The sequence below is a fragment of the Corythoichthys intestinalis genome, chromosome 12 (assembly GCF_030265065.1).
Source record: "Corythoichthys intestinalis isolate RoL2023-P3 chromosome 12, ASM3026506v1, whole genome shotgun sequence".
NCBI lineage: Eukaryota > Metazoa > Chordata > Actinopteri > Syngnathiformes > Syngnathidae > Corythoichthys > Corythoichthys intestinalis.
Window position 1 is genome coordinate 3,734,156 of NC_080406.1, and position 13,205 is coordinate 3,747,360.

At 39.5% G+C, this 13,205-nt stretch overlaps 1 protein-coding gene across 5 annotated transcripts in view; it reads left to right on the forward strand.

Moving 5' to 3' along the window:
• The first annotated feature begins 3,941 nt into the window (after positions 1–3,941).
• Positions 3,942–13,205, forward strand: part of tmtc4 (transmembrane O-mannosyltransferase targeting cadherins 4) — a 46,218-nt gene continuing 36,954 nt past the window's right edge. For 2 of the 5 annotated variants that reach the window (XM_057852621.1, XM_057852618.1), the window contains exons 1-4: positions 3,949–4,196; positions 4,408–4,635; positions 8,430–8,545; positions 11,981–12,197. In XM_057852621.1, coding sequence (XP_057708604.1) covers positions 4,474–4,635; positions 8,430–8,545; positions 11,981–12,197 — 495 coding nt within the window. In that variant the 5' untranslated portion in view covers positions 3,949–4,196; positions 4,408–4,473. Of the gene's footprint in view, positions 4,197–4,407; positions 4,636–8,429; positions 8,546–11,980; positions 12,198–13,205 lie in introns of those variants that run through there. The other 3 variants (XM_057852619.1, XM_057852620.1, XM_057852623.1) reach the window with 3 other exon arrangements.

The following is a 13,205-nucleotide window of genomic DNA, read 5'->3' on the forward strand; positions in this document are numbered from 1 at the left end:
AGGTGGAAAAGGTGGTCAACCCGGTGGCCGTGAGGCTAACGCTCCCTCCGTCCCTCAAGATCCATCCGGTCTTCCACGTCTCCCTGCTGAAGCCTGTCTCCTCCAGCCCACTATGTCCCCCAGAATCGCCTCCTCCGCCTCCACGTCTGATCGACGGTGACCCGGTCTACACAGTGAGGTCCATTTTAGACTCCAGGAGAAGGGGCAGGGGGGTTCAATATCTGGTCGACTGGGAGGGCTACGGTCCTGAGGAACGGCAATGGGTCCCCCGCTCCTGGATCCTGGATCCCTCGGTCATCCACGACTTTCATGCGCGCTGTCCCGGGAAACCAGGTGGGTCGCCAGGGGGCGCCCGTTGAGGGGGGGGGTACTGTCACGTTCCGCCGCTGGTCAGAATTTGTTTTGTTGCAGAGCCGGCTGTGGGGGCGTGCCGGCGTCGCACCTGCAGCTAATCCCTGCTCATCAGCGATAGTATATAAACGCAGGCCATCCAAGAGAAGAACGCCGAGATATTTTCTTGCTGGTCGCCATCCACATATACTGCTTTCGAGTCGCGTTGTATTTGCTCTCTGGTTCGTCTGACGTCTTAGTTCTGTGATCCTCTACCTTGTGCAGGTATTGAGTGTATTTTTGTTTGTCTTTTGGCGCTCTGCCCTCCGCTCAGTTTTCGCGTTTTTTTGATCCCCGTCGACCTATTTTGTCACGGACCCCTTTTGTTATTCCCTTGTTACCGCGTTCACGTGTTTTTTAATTTTGTGATTAATAAATCCCCGAACGCATCCTCTTTGTTGTCTGTTTTGGGTCCAGTCGTTTCTCCGCATTCGCGGATCCTTAACACGCTTGAGTCGGGAATCTCACGAGATAACTTGTTTTGCACCATAGTATTGTTTTATTACACGCCTGGGTCCCATAGTTACACGCCTGGATCCCATAGCTAGAAGGGAATCTCAAGAGATAACTTGTTTTGCACCCATAATATTTACCATTTGTTGCATCTGTTGCAGCACATCTCATTTGTCCCATGTGAAAAGCCCTTTTTCAAGGGGGCTGAACCAAAAGTAGCTTTAATGTTTGTCATTGGGCAGGGCCGCGCCGCTCGGAGACGGAGGTTGGCCTCTTCGCATCCGCGGGGCAAGTCCCTAAAAGAACCGGACATTTCCGGGCGACCTGTGAAGTCCGCCAGCGGGTCACGTACAGATCGCCTGGCTTTGTTCCTTCGCCGCCTTACCGGAGTGTGTTTGCTCCCCGCTCATTTGTCACGGTAAGCGATTTTCATTGCTAAGGGACATTTCGTTTTGCTGTAACGGTAACGCAGGGATTCTGGGGTTGCAAACTCAAATCTAGCGTCATCGTTGACATTTGTTGATACTTGTTTGCTTGCTCTTGTGGGATTGTAATCAATAAATCACATTTATTCTGTATTTTCTAATCAATAAACGTTGTCTATTTTGCAAAAGTGTGCCTGTTACTGATTCACCGCAAACCTGGAAATTTCGGAAAACAGCATGGGCATAAAATTTGTTTAACCTGGCATTAAAAAGCATTAAATAAGATTTTCTGATACCTGTAGAAACCCTGTTATAGTTTACGAATGATCTAATTACTACACTGACTCTGAGTAATAGTAAAGTGAAAGTTTAAAAAGAAAAATAATGCATGTCATTGACTGACTTTGAAGTTTACCATCACAACAACTTCATGCAAAAGCCCAATGGATCACCACACCAGGGGCTGGTGACATATGCATATTTCATTAATTCTTTTGTATTTAAACGTGCACAATCAAAGAGATTTGTTCTCTACGGGCAACAAGGGTATCTTTGTCTATGTTCAGGGACCGGCGAAACCTCATAAACAAATGGAAGAAAGCCGCCAAATATGAACTTAGGTTTTTATGTACAACCAATTTTATTAATAAACAACACAACGGAGAATACGTGATTGTGACGCCTGCTGTGATCAGAGACGAGAAAGTTCAGATTCCTACTTTCAGTCTTTGATTTTGGCTTTCAAGTTTTCTGGAATGCTGCTCTTAAATAAGTACTTCTATGTAATATTCATTAGAAACCGAGAATAAAGTAAGTAAATAAAATGGAGTTTGCTGTCCAACAGCTTAGAATAAACATCGGCCCGGCTTTCACACGCTGGCGTGACGGTTAGCCACACTAAGCTACTCGGTTGCTAACCGTCATATGCTATTGTTTAGCCACAACTCGATTTATTACCTTATTACTTGTTGTATGTTGTTTAATCCATCTGCAGTCGACCATCATGATTTTATGACACTCTGTGGGTGTGCGTTGGTCCTCATGGGAAATGCAGTCTTCCTTAAAGCAAAACACTAATGCAACGTTATCGTGAAAGGTACACATTTTTAATTCCTCCAATAATGAAATAATATTTTTGAAAAAAAAAAAACTGTGCTGATGGTGGCTCAGTGTTCTCAGATGAACAACAGGTTGAGTAAGGAAGTTTTGATATCAAGGTTGAAGGGAGAGGCAAAGACTGACTGAGTCACAGCCAGAAAGTGTTGATGACAGTGTTGATTTCTAATCACCCCCACCCCCATTTAAAGTCTGTCACAGTCAGTGTTGTTAATAACAGCGTTAGAATATAACGGCGTTACTAACTGCGCTATTTTTTCAGTAATAAGTAATCTAATTAATTACTTTTCTCATCTTGGCAACGACGTTGCCGTTACTGAGGCAGGAAAGGCGTGCGTTACTATGCGTAACTAAGTTGGTTGAATAAAAAAAGTCTGAGAGAGACGGACTCACGGAGACGAGAGAGCAGAGCAGGAGTGGGGAAGACGCCGTTGCAAACGCGATGCTAAGTGGCTCCAATAATACCTGACTGTAGCCATAGCCTACCAACTACGCCCACATGATACGGTAGATATCACATATTATAGAACTAGATGCAAATGACAGACATGGCTGCATTGGCAACATGTTTTAAGGACTACATGCGTTAGTAAACAGCCGCCATCTTAAAGCAGTAGACCTCTCAGGAAGGCTCTGATGTAGAGATCCTTCCTAGCGAACCGAAGTAATTTATTTATTTATTTTTTTTAAAATCTAAAATGCTCCTAAATCGGCAAAACTTGACTTGAATCTATCTTTAAACGATGAAACAGTTTTAAAACTTACACATGTTGAAAGTAGACAGAAGGGAACTAATGCAATAACGGGAGCAATTTTAACAACTTTAACGGTTGATTCACTTTCAATGACTTCCACACATAGCATAGTGTAAAGCCCACTATTGTCCCTAAAACCCTTTAAACTTCACATTGTGTGACCTGTTTTTTTTTTTTTTTTTTTTTAAACATGAAAATTATCACTAGTTACTTTGCCAAGTAACTAATTACGCTTACATTCAGGTAACTGAGTTACTAACGCAATTACTTTTTGGGAGAAGTAATTTGTAACTGTAATTAATTACTTTTTTAAAAGTAAAATTAACAACACTGGTCACAGTCACAGCCAATTATACTTTAACGCTGGATCAAGTGGAAGTTATGTTGTTGTAAGGTGTTTTCAATTTTTGTTCATGTGCCCCTTTTGATTTATGAGCACCTGCCCCTTCATCGGCCTTTGCAAGACCCTGTGTTTTATACTATACAGAAACAGAAAGTTAGTTTACGTAGCTGGGGATAGGACCGCCAGGCTGCCTCCCAAATTACTGAACACCCGACCCCTTTGGCCTCTCCCACAGGTGGTGATCCCAAACGAAGGTGGACCCACGCTGCCTTTTCGGGCTGTGCCCAATGGATACGGGCCTGGCCACCAGACGCACACCAGCTCTACACCCTCGACAGGGTCCTCGAGGGTGCATATTTTTCCTGGTCGGAGGTTGGAAAGGTCCGATTTCCCACCTTCCTTGAATGCAGCCGCAGGACACCACAACGAAGCCAGCCATTGGTTGAAAACAGCCACGTGATATGACGTATGCGGAAGTAAGTCAAGTCAGAGCGTGTCCATTTGTTTACATTCGACAGCATAATGTCTGCTCCTCGACGAGGATTCCCTTCACAGTTGCCTGTAGGGTTTTAAATAAAGTATTCTTGTACATTTCACATATACACACATACGTATACATCGTTAAAACTGCTTGCTGGGTTGACCTCCCGACTGATATTAGGAATAGCAACCTTCGACGAAACATGCTAATGCTAAATAGCACGACAGCAGCGTGTAAGTATTACTCCCGATAATTCTTGCAGGTATATATCGTTTTCAAAAGAAAGTTTTGATGTTATGTGTTTGAATTTATATTGGACATTAGTTTAAAACTAGCAAAAATGAAATTGGTCACTTGGTACAATAAAATACGTGAGAATTGAACAATCCGTTGTTGGCTGCCACTCGTTCCTAATTTGTTTTGGTTGTTTGTGTTTTTTTAAAGCTCACAGATGAAGTGGTCCTCGGGGATTTGGACGATGTCAAGGGATGAACCAGGTGCTGGTGAATCATGGCATTGTCTGAGATTGACTGGGATCAGGATGTACCCCTACCAAGGCTTGGTCGAATCCAGGCCAAGGTGACTGTTGGTCTGGTGGCACTTCTCTGCTTCATTAATAGTTACGATGGGGAGTTTGTGTTTGACGATTCCGAGGCGATCATTAATAACAAGGTACAGTATTTAACCTCTGCACTTCTTTGATTACCTACAAAGATAGTAATTTTATGTACATAACATTTCAAATTTGGAATAATGGAAATAGAATTAAAATGTATACAAGGGTGTAGGTTTGGTCTCAACATTGGTAGGGACGATATTACAGCATAACATGCATATACACTTTTTGCTGGGGCAGAGACATTAACAAGTCCAAATTGGGTAAACTGGGATCATGGCTACATTTCTAACTAATATGAAACTAATAATTGAAACGCTAAGCCAGGGGTGCTCATTACGTCAACCATAATCGACCCCCCCCCCCCAAAAAAAGAAACATTTTTAATGTACATTGTGAATTATGATTATGTTGTGTGTATGTTTTGTTGTGTGAGCAACATATGAGGTTATGCAGCACCCGTCTCTCTGTAAGCAGCTTCTTGCTAACATTTTTTCTTGTTTTATAATTTCCAGCAGAGTTCACTACATTTCTCACAGTTTAATTAACGTTAACAGTAAAAAACACGAACAGAAGGGCACTTCTCTCTAAGCAGCTTCCTACTCAAGTATGGCAGGTTAGCAAGTTTACACAGTTTAATGTTATTCTAACTGTGATGCAGGTCGGACTTTCAGTAGCAAAATTAGTAGTGTGTTTCCCACCTCCACAACATTGGTGTCTTTTTAAATTACTTACAGCGGCTGCTAGAGGAGTTCCAAAAAATCGAGTATTACATGGATCGCGATTCGACACGTGACGATTTGATAACGATTCATAAAGGTTCAAAAACGATGTTTTTCCCTCATAACTTTCTGGCAGCCGCTCGTAGCAGAACGAAATTCAAGACATGTCCGCCGCTGGTCACTGTTATGATGGATGCTGCCGGTTACTGAGAGAGATTTACTCCTTTTTAAAAGACTGGAAAATAAATTTGTGTATTAGACAGACTGGAACAGAAGCGCGACCCGGTGGTCGTGTTTTTGTGCGCAAGTTATTTTTTTGGAGCAAGAGTGGAAGAGAGATGTCCAGCAGTAGTTTTAAGGCATTTAAATTGAAAAATGTCCTGAGTGTGTTGCTTAGACCCGTGTGCATCTAAAAGAGGTGAGTACACCCTCTTGTACTGTTGAGCCTTTATTGTTGTTGTTTTTGACACGTTAATAGTTAACGCCGAGCGCTAAGCTAATGATCTAATTCGCTAACATGTATTTCATATGCAGAACGTGTAAAACCACGATTAAGTACAGCGGTAACACATGCATAATAGTAAAGAATTCTGTGAAAACAAAGTATATTGGTTAAAAGAAGTCTTATTTCTAAGGACACTTTGTTTCCAGAAAATGTGGAATTCATTCCCCCTCTGTAAATTTTATTGTATTGTTGAGAGAAATAAGGACTCCCTTTAAAATGACGATTGCAATGCAATGTTTTTGCACTTTCTTGTAATAAATAAATAAAAAAGCAGCTTAAGAGCAGCTTTTTGGTGTATGGGCACGCTTCCATAGTTCCTGTTGAATCATTAGGATATTTTGAATAAATATTGGACATAAATTTGTTTGGCTATTGTGTTAAGTAGTAATGTACGATGCATCGATAATCGTGATAATCGCGATAACCGCGATTATTGCCAATACCGAGATCATCGTTCAATAATCGGATCGTAGCCCCATGAATCGTAATCGAATCGTGCAGTGCCTAAGATGGCACACCCCTAGTGGCTGCTGCTGGCCGAAAAAACTAACTTCTAATATCCCCCCCGTGTTCGAAGGGGGTGGAGGAGGCGGCAGTTGTCAACATGTTATATGTGTGAGCAAGTCAAATCCTCAGCATATCAAACATGCGTTTGAGGGGAGGGGGAGGGGGGAAGGGACCTGCGCATTCAGCAAGTGAAAAAGGGGTAAATGTCAGTTTGAACTAGAGCTGAAATGAGTACTCGAGCAACTCGAGTTTAAAAACTGATCCGAGTAATTTTATTCACCTCGAGTAATCGTTTATTTTGACAGCTCTAAGCATCACGTTTTGCTCGGACTACTTTTAATGCGGGACAACACGCTGTCACGTGCAGAGAGGAAGAAGGAAAAAAAAAAACTTACTGCAGCCGACAGCCGCCACAAACGACGCCGACGTTGCTAAATACTAGCCCGCACGATGCTACGTTGGTACAGGTAGCGTCTGATGCGTCTCATAGAGATCACATGTATGTTGAACTAGATGCGAAATGACAGACTCGGCCGCGTCTGTGCAGCGTTAGTAAACAGCCGCCATCTTAAAGCAGTAGAGGGCTAAGCACTAATAAAGAGCGCTAAGCGCTAATAAATAAGATTAACATTACTGTCGCTACTAGCTCACGTAACGTTAGCCGTGCGGAGGGCTAGGTTTCAATTAATTATGACCACTGTCGATGCGTGGCCAACGTGTCTTACATACAGGCTTTAACATAACATAGCATTGTGGAGTGATGAGGGTGTAAAATAAAAACTTAATCATGCTAACTATCAATTTTAGCTCAGTAGGCATTGCTGGATAAAACACCAAGTAGTACTGGTCCCTAATGTGCTCCAATACAGCCTGTATCATACATTTATTTTGAACAGTGCAAAAACTCAAAATCCTATCAGGACTTACAGTTTAGACTAACTTAAAACTTAACTAGAACTTAAAAATGGCTTGACACAAAGAGAAATTCAATTGAAACACGTGGGAAAAAATCCTAACTTTTAAGTGATGTGTGTTATCAAGCGTAACGGCATTTTTAGGTAAGATATATATATATATATATATATATTTTTTTTTTAATAAGATCTAAAAGTTTTTTGAGTGAAAGCAGTGAATTAGTCTTTTTTTTTTTTTTAAAAATTCTAGTTACATCTGAGATGCAATTGTTGGCTGTTTTCAAACAATATACATCGAAAATAAAGACATCGATTGACTGAAAATGGTTCAAGATTAGATGAAATGTCTTGTTTTCTCATGTATATTTATAATTGCTCTTCACCTAAAAATATATTTGTTTTATCCGATTACTCGATTAATCGATAGAATTTTCAGTCGATTACTCGATTACTAGACTATTCGATAGCTGCAGCCCTAGTTTGAACATAATAATTCACTTAACAATGGTAGGGTCAATTATATCCATACAACATATGGGAAGACTAGAATCTAAATTACTTGTATAGCTGAACTCATTTCATGAAGCATATAAGGTTGCTTAAAGGTTGGTGTGGACAATTTGAGCATCCTGAAAAGTTGGTAGCGTTATGTCCCTACTGTCCCTATGCAAACCAATGCCCTTGTACAACCCCTGGCAAAAAGTATAGAATCACCAGTCTCGGACGAGCACTCACTCAGACACATTAGAACAAACTCAGATAAAAAGCTTGGGACTAATAATGGATTAGTTCAAAAGTGCAACTCTTTAGCATTCAGAAACACTAAAAGAAATGAATAAAAACATTGTGGTGGTCATTAAATGTTACTTTTATCGAGCAAGTGCCGGATAATATATATGGAATCAATCGATTCTGAGGAAAAAAATATGAAATGATGAGAAACAAACAAAGAAATAACAATCAAAACACATCTCTAGTATTTAGTAGCCCCACCTCTGGCTTTTATGACAGCTTGCAGTCTCTGAGGCATGGACTTGACGAGGACTCTTCATCAATTTCATCTCTTTGATTGCAGTTGCCAGATCATCCTTGCAGAATGGACCAATTTTTTTCAATTGTCAATACAAATGTCAATACAAATGACAAATGCAGTACATGGATGAACTAAAAGTAAATATGGATGTTTTGTGTATGTGTAACAGGACTTGAAGCCAGCAACACCCTTGACCAATATTTGGAGCAATGACTTCTGGGGAAGCAACCTGAGTAGTAATTCCAGTCACAAATCCTACAGACCGCTCACTGTCTTTACTTTTAGGTTTGTACCAACCTCTGGGTACCTCACGATACGATATGATTTACTATAGAAGGCTCATGATAACATTGATCTCAGCACAATAATCCATACATGGCCAGGAAATCATTATTTGCAAATTAACTACCGTATTGGGCCGAAAAAAAGCCTGTGTTTTTTGCATTGAAATAAGTCTGGAAAAAGTGGGGGTCGTCTTATATTCCCGGTCTAGACATTATACCCATTCATGTCGCTAGATTGCGCCAGATATCATTGAAACGATGTTCTGTCATGACAGATCTCAGCTACTCTCAAGTTGAACCAGTTTGCATTATTTTATTGCAATGTTTTTCCTTATTCAGATTTGTTTCAAGACTACAATTACAGTTAGACTTCACTTTGATGGTTAATGCAGTTATTGCAATTTTGTTGTTTTATCACAATAGATTGGTTTATTTTAGGGCTGTCAAAATTATCGCGTTAACGGGCGGTAATTATTTCTTTTAATTAATCACATTAAAATATTTGACGCAATTAACGCTCATGCCCCGCTCAAACAGATTAAAATGACAGCAGTGTCATTTCTACTTGTTGTGTTCTTTTGTGTTTTGTCGCCCTCTGCTGGCGCTTGGGTGCGACTGATTTTATGGGTTTCAGCCTGACACAACAGTTTCAGCCTGTTTCACAATGAACATTGTGTAATTATTGACATCAACAATGGCGAGCTAATAGTTTATTTTTTGAGTGAAAATTTTACAAATTTTATTAAAACGAAAACATTAAGAGGGGTTTTAATATAAAATTTCTGTACCTTGTGCTAACATTTATCTTTTAAGAACTACAAGTCTTTCTATCCATGGATCGCTTTAACAGAATGTTAATGTTAATGCCGTTTTGCTGATTTATTGTTATAATAAACAAAAACAGTACCCTAATTTTCGGACTACAAGCCGTTACTTTTTCGCCTCATTTTGAATCCTGCGGCTTATAGTCCAGTGCGGCTTGTTTGATGATTTATTTGGGTTAATAGGTAACACTTTATTTGACAGCGGCATCATAAGACTGTCATAAGAAAGTCATAATTTTGACATGACACTATCATGGGCATTACTGAATGCTTATGACAGATGTCAATATGTGTCATGTGGCATATTATGTCACGAAGTCCATTTATGTCCAGCTCAGATCTTTTACGTCCATTCAAAAGTGAGATAATTTGCTGGATAACACTAACCGACATCTATTATAAGCATTCAATAATGCTTATGACAGTGTCATGTAATAATTATGACAGTATTATGGAACCACTATCCAAGAAAACGTTACCAAATAGAATAGCTAGCAATTAATGAAACAACTGGAACTTTAACTGAAGAAATAATTAGCACAGAACATGAATTTTGATTGTTATTTACATCTTTAGTGCCGCAATGCATGCTAGGAGGAATGTTGGATGACAACAGTGTTGACAGCAGGTGGCAGCAGAGGTTGACGGTCTCCCCTAAGGGAGCAGTGATGGCCAAATGAAGATTTTTGAAACAATAAGGCTTTGCAGTCAATTGGTTCAAAGCTTCATGGTGGTTCATTTGGTTTCCTCACAGTCTTATAATGCCTTTGTCAAATGAAGTGTTACCAGCTAATATCTTTTGGTGTAAACATCTCATAATACAATGAGGACAACTGCGGCTTATAGTCCAGTGCGGCTTATCTATGAACAAATGCCGTTTTCATGTCAAATTTGGTGGCTGGCGGCTTATAGTCAGGTGCGCCTTATAGTCCAGAAGTTACGGTACTTATGTACAGTATGTTGAATGTAGGGCTGCAGCTATCGAATACTTTAGTAATCGACTGAAAATTCTGTCGATTAATCGAGTAATCGGATAAAACAAATACATTTTTAGGTGAAGAGCAATTATAAATATACATGAGAAAACAGACATTTCATCTAATCTTGAACCATTTTCAGTAAATTAATGTCTTTATTTTCTATGTAGATTGTTGAAAACAGCCAACAATTGCATCTCAGATGTAAATAGAATAAAAAAAGACTAAATCACTGCTTTCACTCAAAAAAACCTTTTAGATCTTATTAAAAAATATATATATTCTTACCTAAAAATGCCGTTACGCTTGATAACACACATCACTTAAAAGTTAGGATTTTTCTCCCACGTGTTTCAATTGAATCTCTATTTGTGTCAAGCCATTTTTAAGTTCTAGTTAAGTTTTAAGTTAGTTTTAAACTGTAAGTCCTGATAGGATTTTGAGTTTTTGCAGTGTTCAAAATAAATGTATGATACAGGCTGTATTGGAGCACATTTGGGACCAGTGCTACTTGGTGTTTTATCCAGCAATGACGACTGAGCTAAAATTGATAGTTAGCATTATTAAGTTTTTATTTTACACCCTCATCACTCCACAATGCTATGTTATGTTAAACCCGGTATGTAAGACGTTAGCCACGCATCGACAGTGGTCATAATTACCACTAACCTAAACTAAACCTAGCCCTCCACAGGGCTAACGTCACGTTAATCTTATTTATTAGCGCTTAGCGCTCTTTATTAGCGCTTACTAATCTACTACTACTACTCTACTGCTTTAAGATGGCGGTTGTTTACTAACGCCGCTGATTCTGTCATTTCGCATCTAGTTCAACATACATGTGATCTCTATGAGATGCATCAGACGCTACCGGCTACCAACGTAGCATCGTGCGGGCTAGTATTTAGCAAAGTCGGCGTCGTGTGTAGTGGCTGTCGGCTGCAGTGTTTTTTTTTGTTTTTTTTTTCTTCCTCTACGCACGTGATATCAGCGCGTTGTCCCGCATTAAAAGTAGTCCGAGCAAAACGCGATGCTTAGAGCTGTCAAAATAAACGATTACTCGAGGTGAATAAAATTACTCGGATCAGTTTTCAAACTCGAGTTGCTCGAGTATTCGTTTCAGCTCTAGTTGAATGTATATATATGTCTTGTGTCTTATCTTTCCATTCCAACAGAAGTTTACAGAAAAATATGGCATATTTTATAGATTGTTTGAATGGCGATTAATTACGATTAATTTTTAAGCTGTGATTAACTCGATTAAAAATTTTAATCGTTTGACAGCCCTAGTTTATTTACATTTCAAAAACCAGAAACCATTCATTTACGAACGTGATTGCACTTTAGTTTACATATTAAATGTTCAGATATTAAGATTTGAATGAGGCAAAATAACATGCTTTTTCTCTCAAATATATTGTTATAATCATTTGTTTCAGATGTACTGTAATTATTTTCTGTACAAAAAATAATTTGGTGTTCAAAAAGTCTTTTTTCAAACTTGAGTCTTGATAAAGAGGGGGTCGTCTTATGATCAGGGCCGTCTTATATCCGGGCCAATACAGTAATAAACAGAAAAACAAGATCTTTTCATCCTCCCCCTTTATTCAAAAAAAAAAAAAAAATCCTTTGTAGGTTGAACTACATGCTGGCAGGCGGCCTTCATCCTGTTGGCTTCCACGTGCTCAACATCGCCCTCCACGCCATCATTTCCGCTATGATGATAGACGTCTTCGCCCTGCTGATTGGCGGACTGGCTTACGACAAGAGTGCTCGCGTACTAAACCGTGCTCCTAAGACTTCCTTGCTGGCTGCGCTTTTCTTCGCTGCACACCCCGTCCACACAGAAAGCGTAAGTCACTCATTTTCAGGTTTTTTGTATTTTTCCTAAATTGCTGCCTTGAGCCTATCCCAGCAGCTGGGACAGGCTCAAGCACCCCCTCAGCTCAGGGTTAAAGATGAATTTCTAATAGGGTTGTTCCGATAATGTTTTTTTGCTCCCAATCCGATCCTAATCGTTTTAGTTTGAGTATCTGCTGATCCCGATATTTCCCGATCCGATCGCTTTTTTTTTTGCTCCCGATTCAATTCCACTCATTCCCGATAATTTTTCCCGATCATATACATTTTGGCAATGCATTAAGAAAAAAATGAATAAAACTCGGACGAATATATACATTCAGCATACAGTACATAAGGACTGTATTTGTTTATTATGACAATAAATCCTCAAGATGGCATTTACATTATTAACATTCTTTCTGTGAGAGGGATCCACGGATAGAAAGACTTGTAATTCTTAAAAGATAAATGTGACTTTGTACATTGTGACTAAATATTGCCATCTAGTGTATTTATTGAGCTTTCAGTAAATTATACTGTAGCCATTTAACTGTTCTGCCCAAATGCATGATGCAACCATGACTGTGCGTAGTGACACCAATTGATATATCTTCTCTGCATTGAGAAATAACATATGGTGTTAAGAAAAAGATCAACTACTACCTTTCTTCTCCACATTGCTTCCCACGATATTTTTAATTGTTGAGAGGGGGATTTTAAGGCTTTAGCCAATTAAATAAAGGCTCCAAATTCTGCCAAAATTCACTCTACTCATTTTATGCTGCCTCTCAGCTCTATATATAGGTAAAACGGCGCCATTACAGATTGAACGTGACAATGCGTGAGTGGGTTGTGCAGCCCTTGCGTTAATTGCGTTAAATATTTTAACGTGATAAAAAAAAAAAAAAAAAAAAAAAAAATTACCGCCCTTAACGGGATAAATTTGATAACCCTACTTTAAGCCTAAACTAAAGACTCTGGATGAGTGTAACATATTATGTCTGTAACGTTAAATACA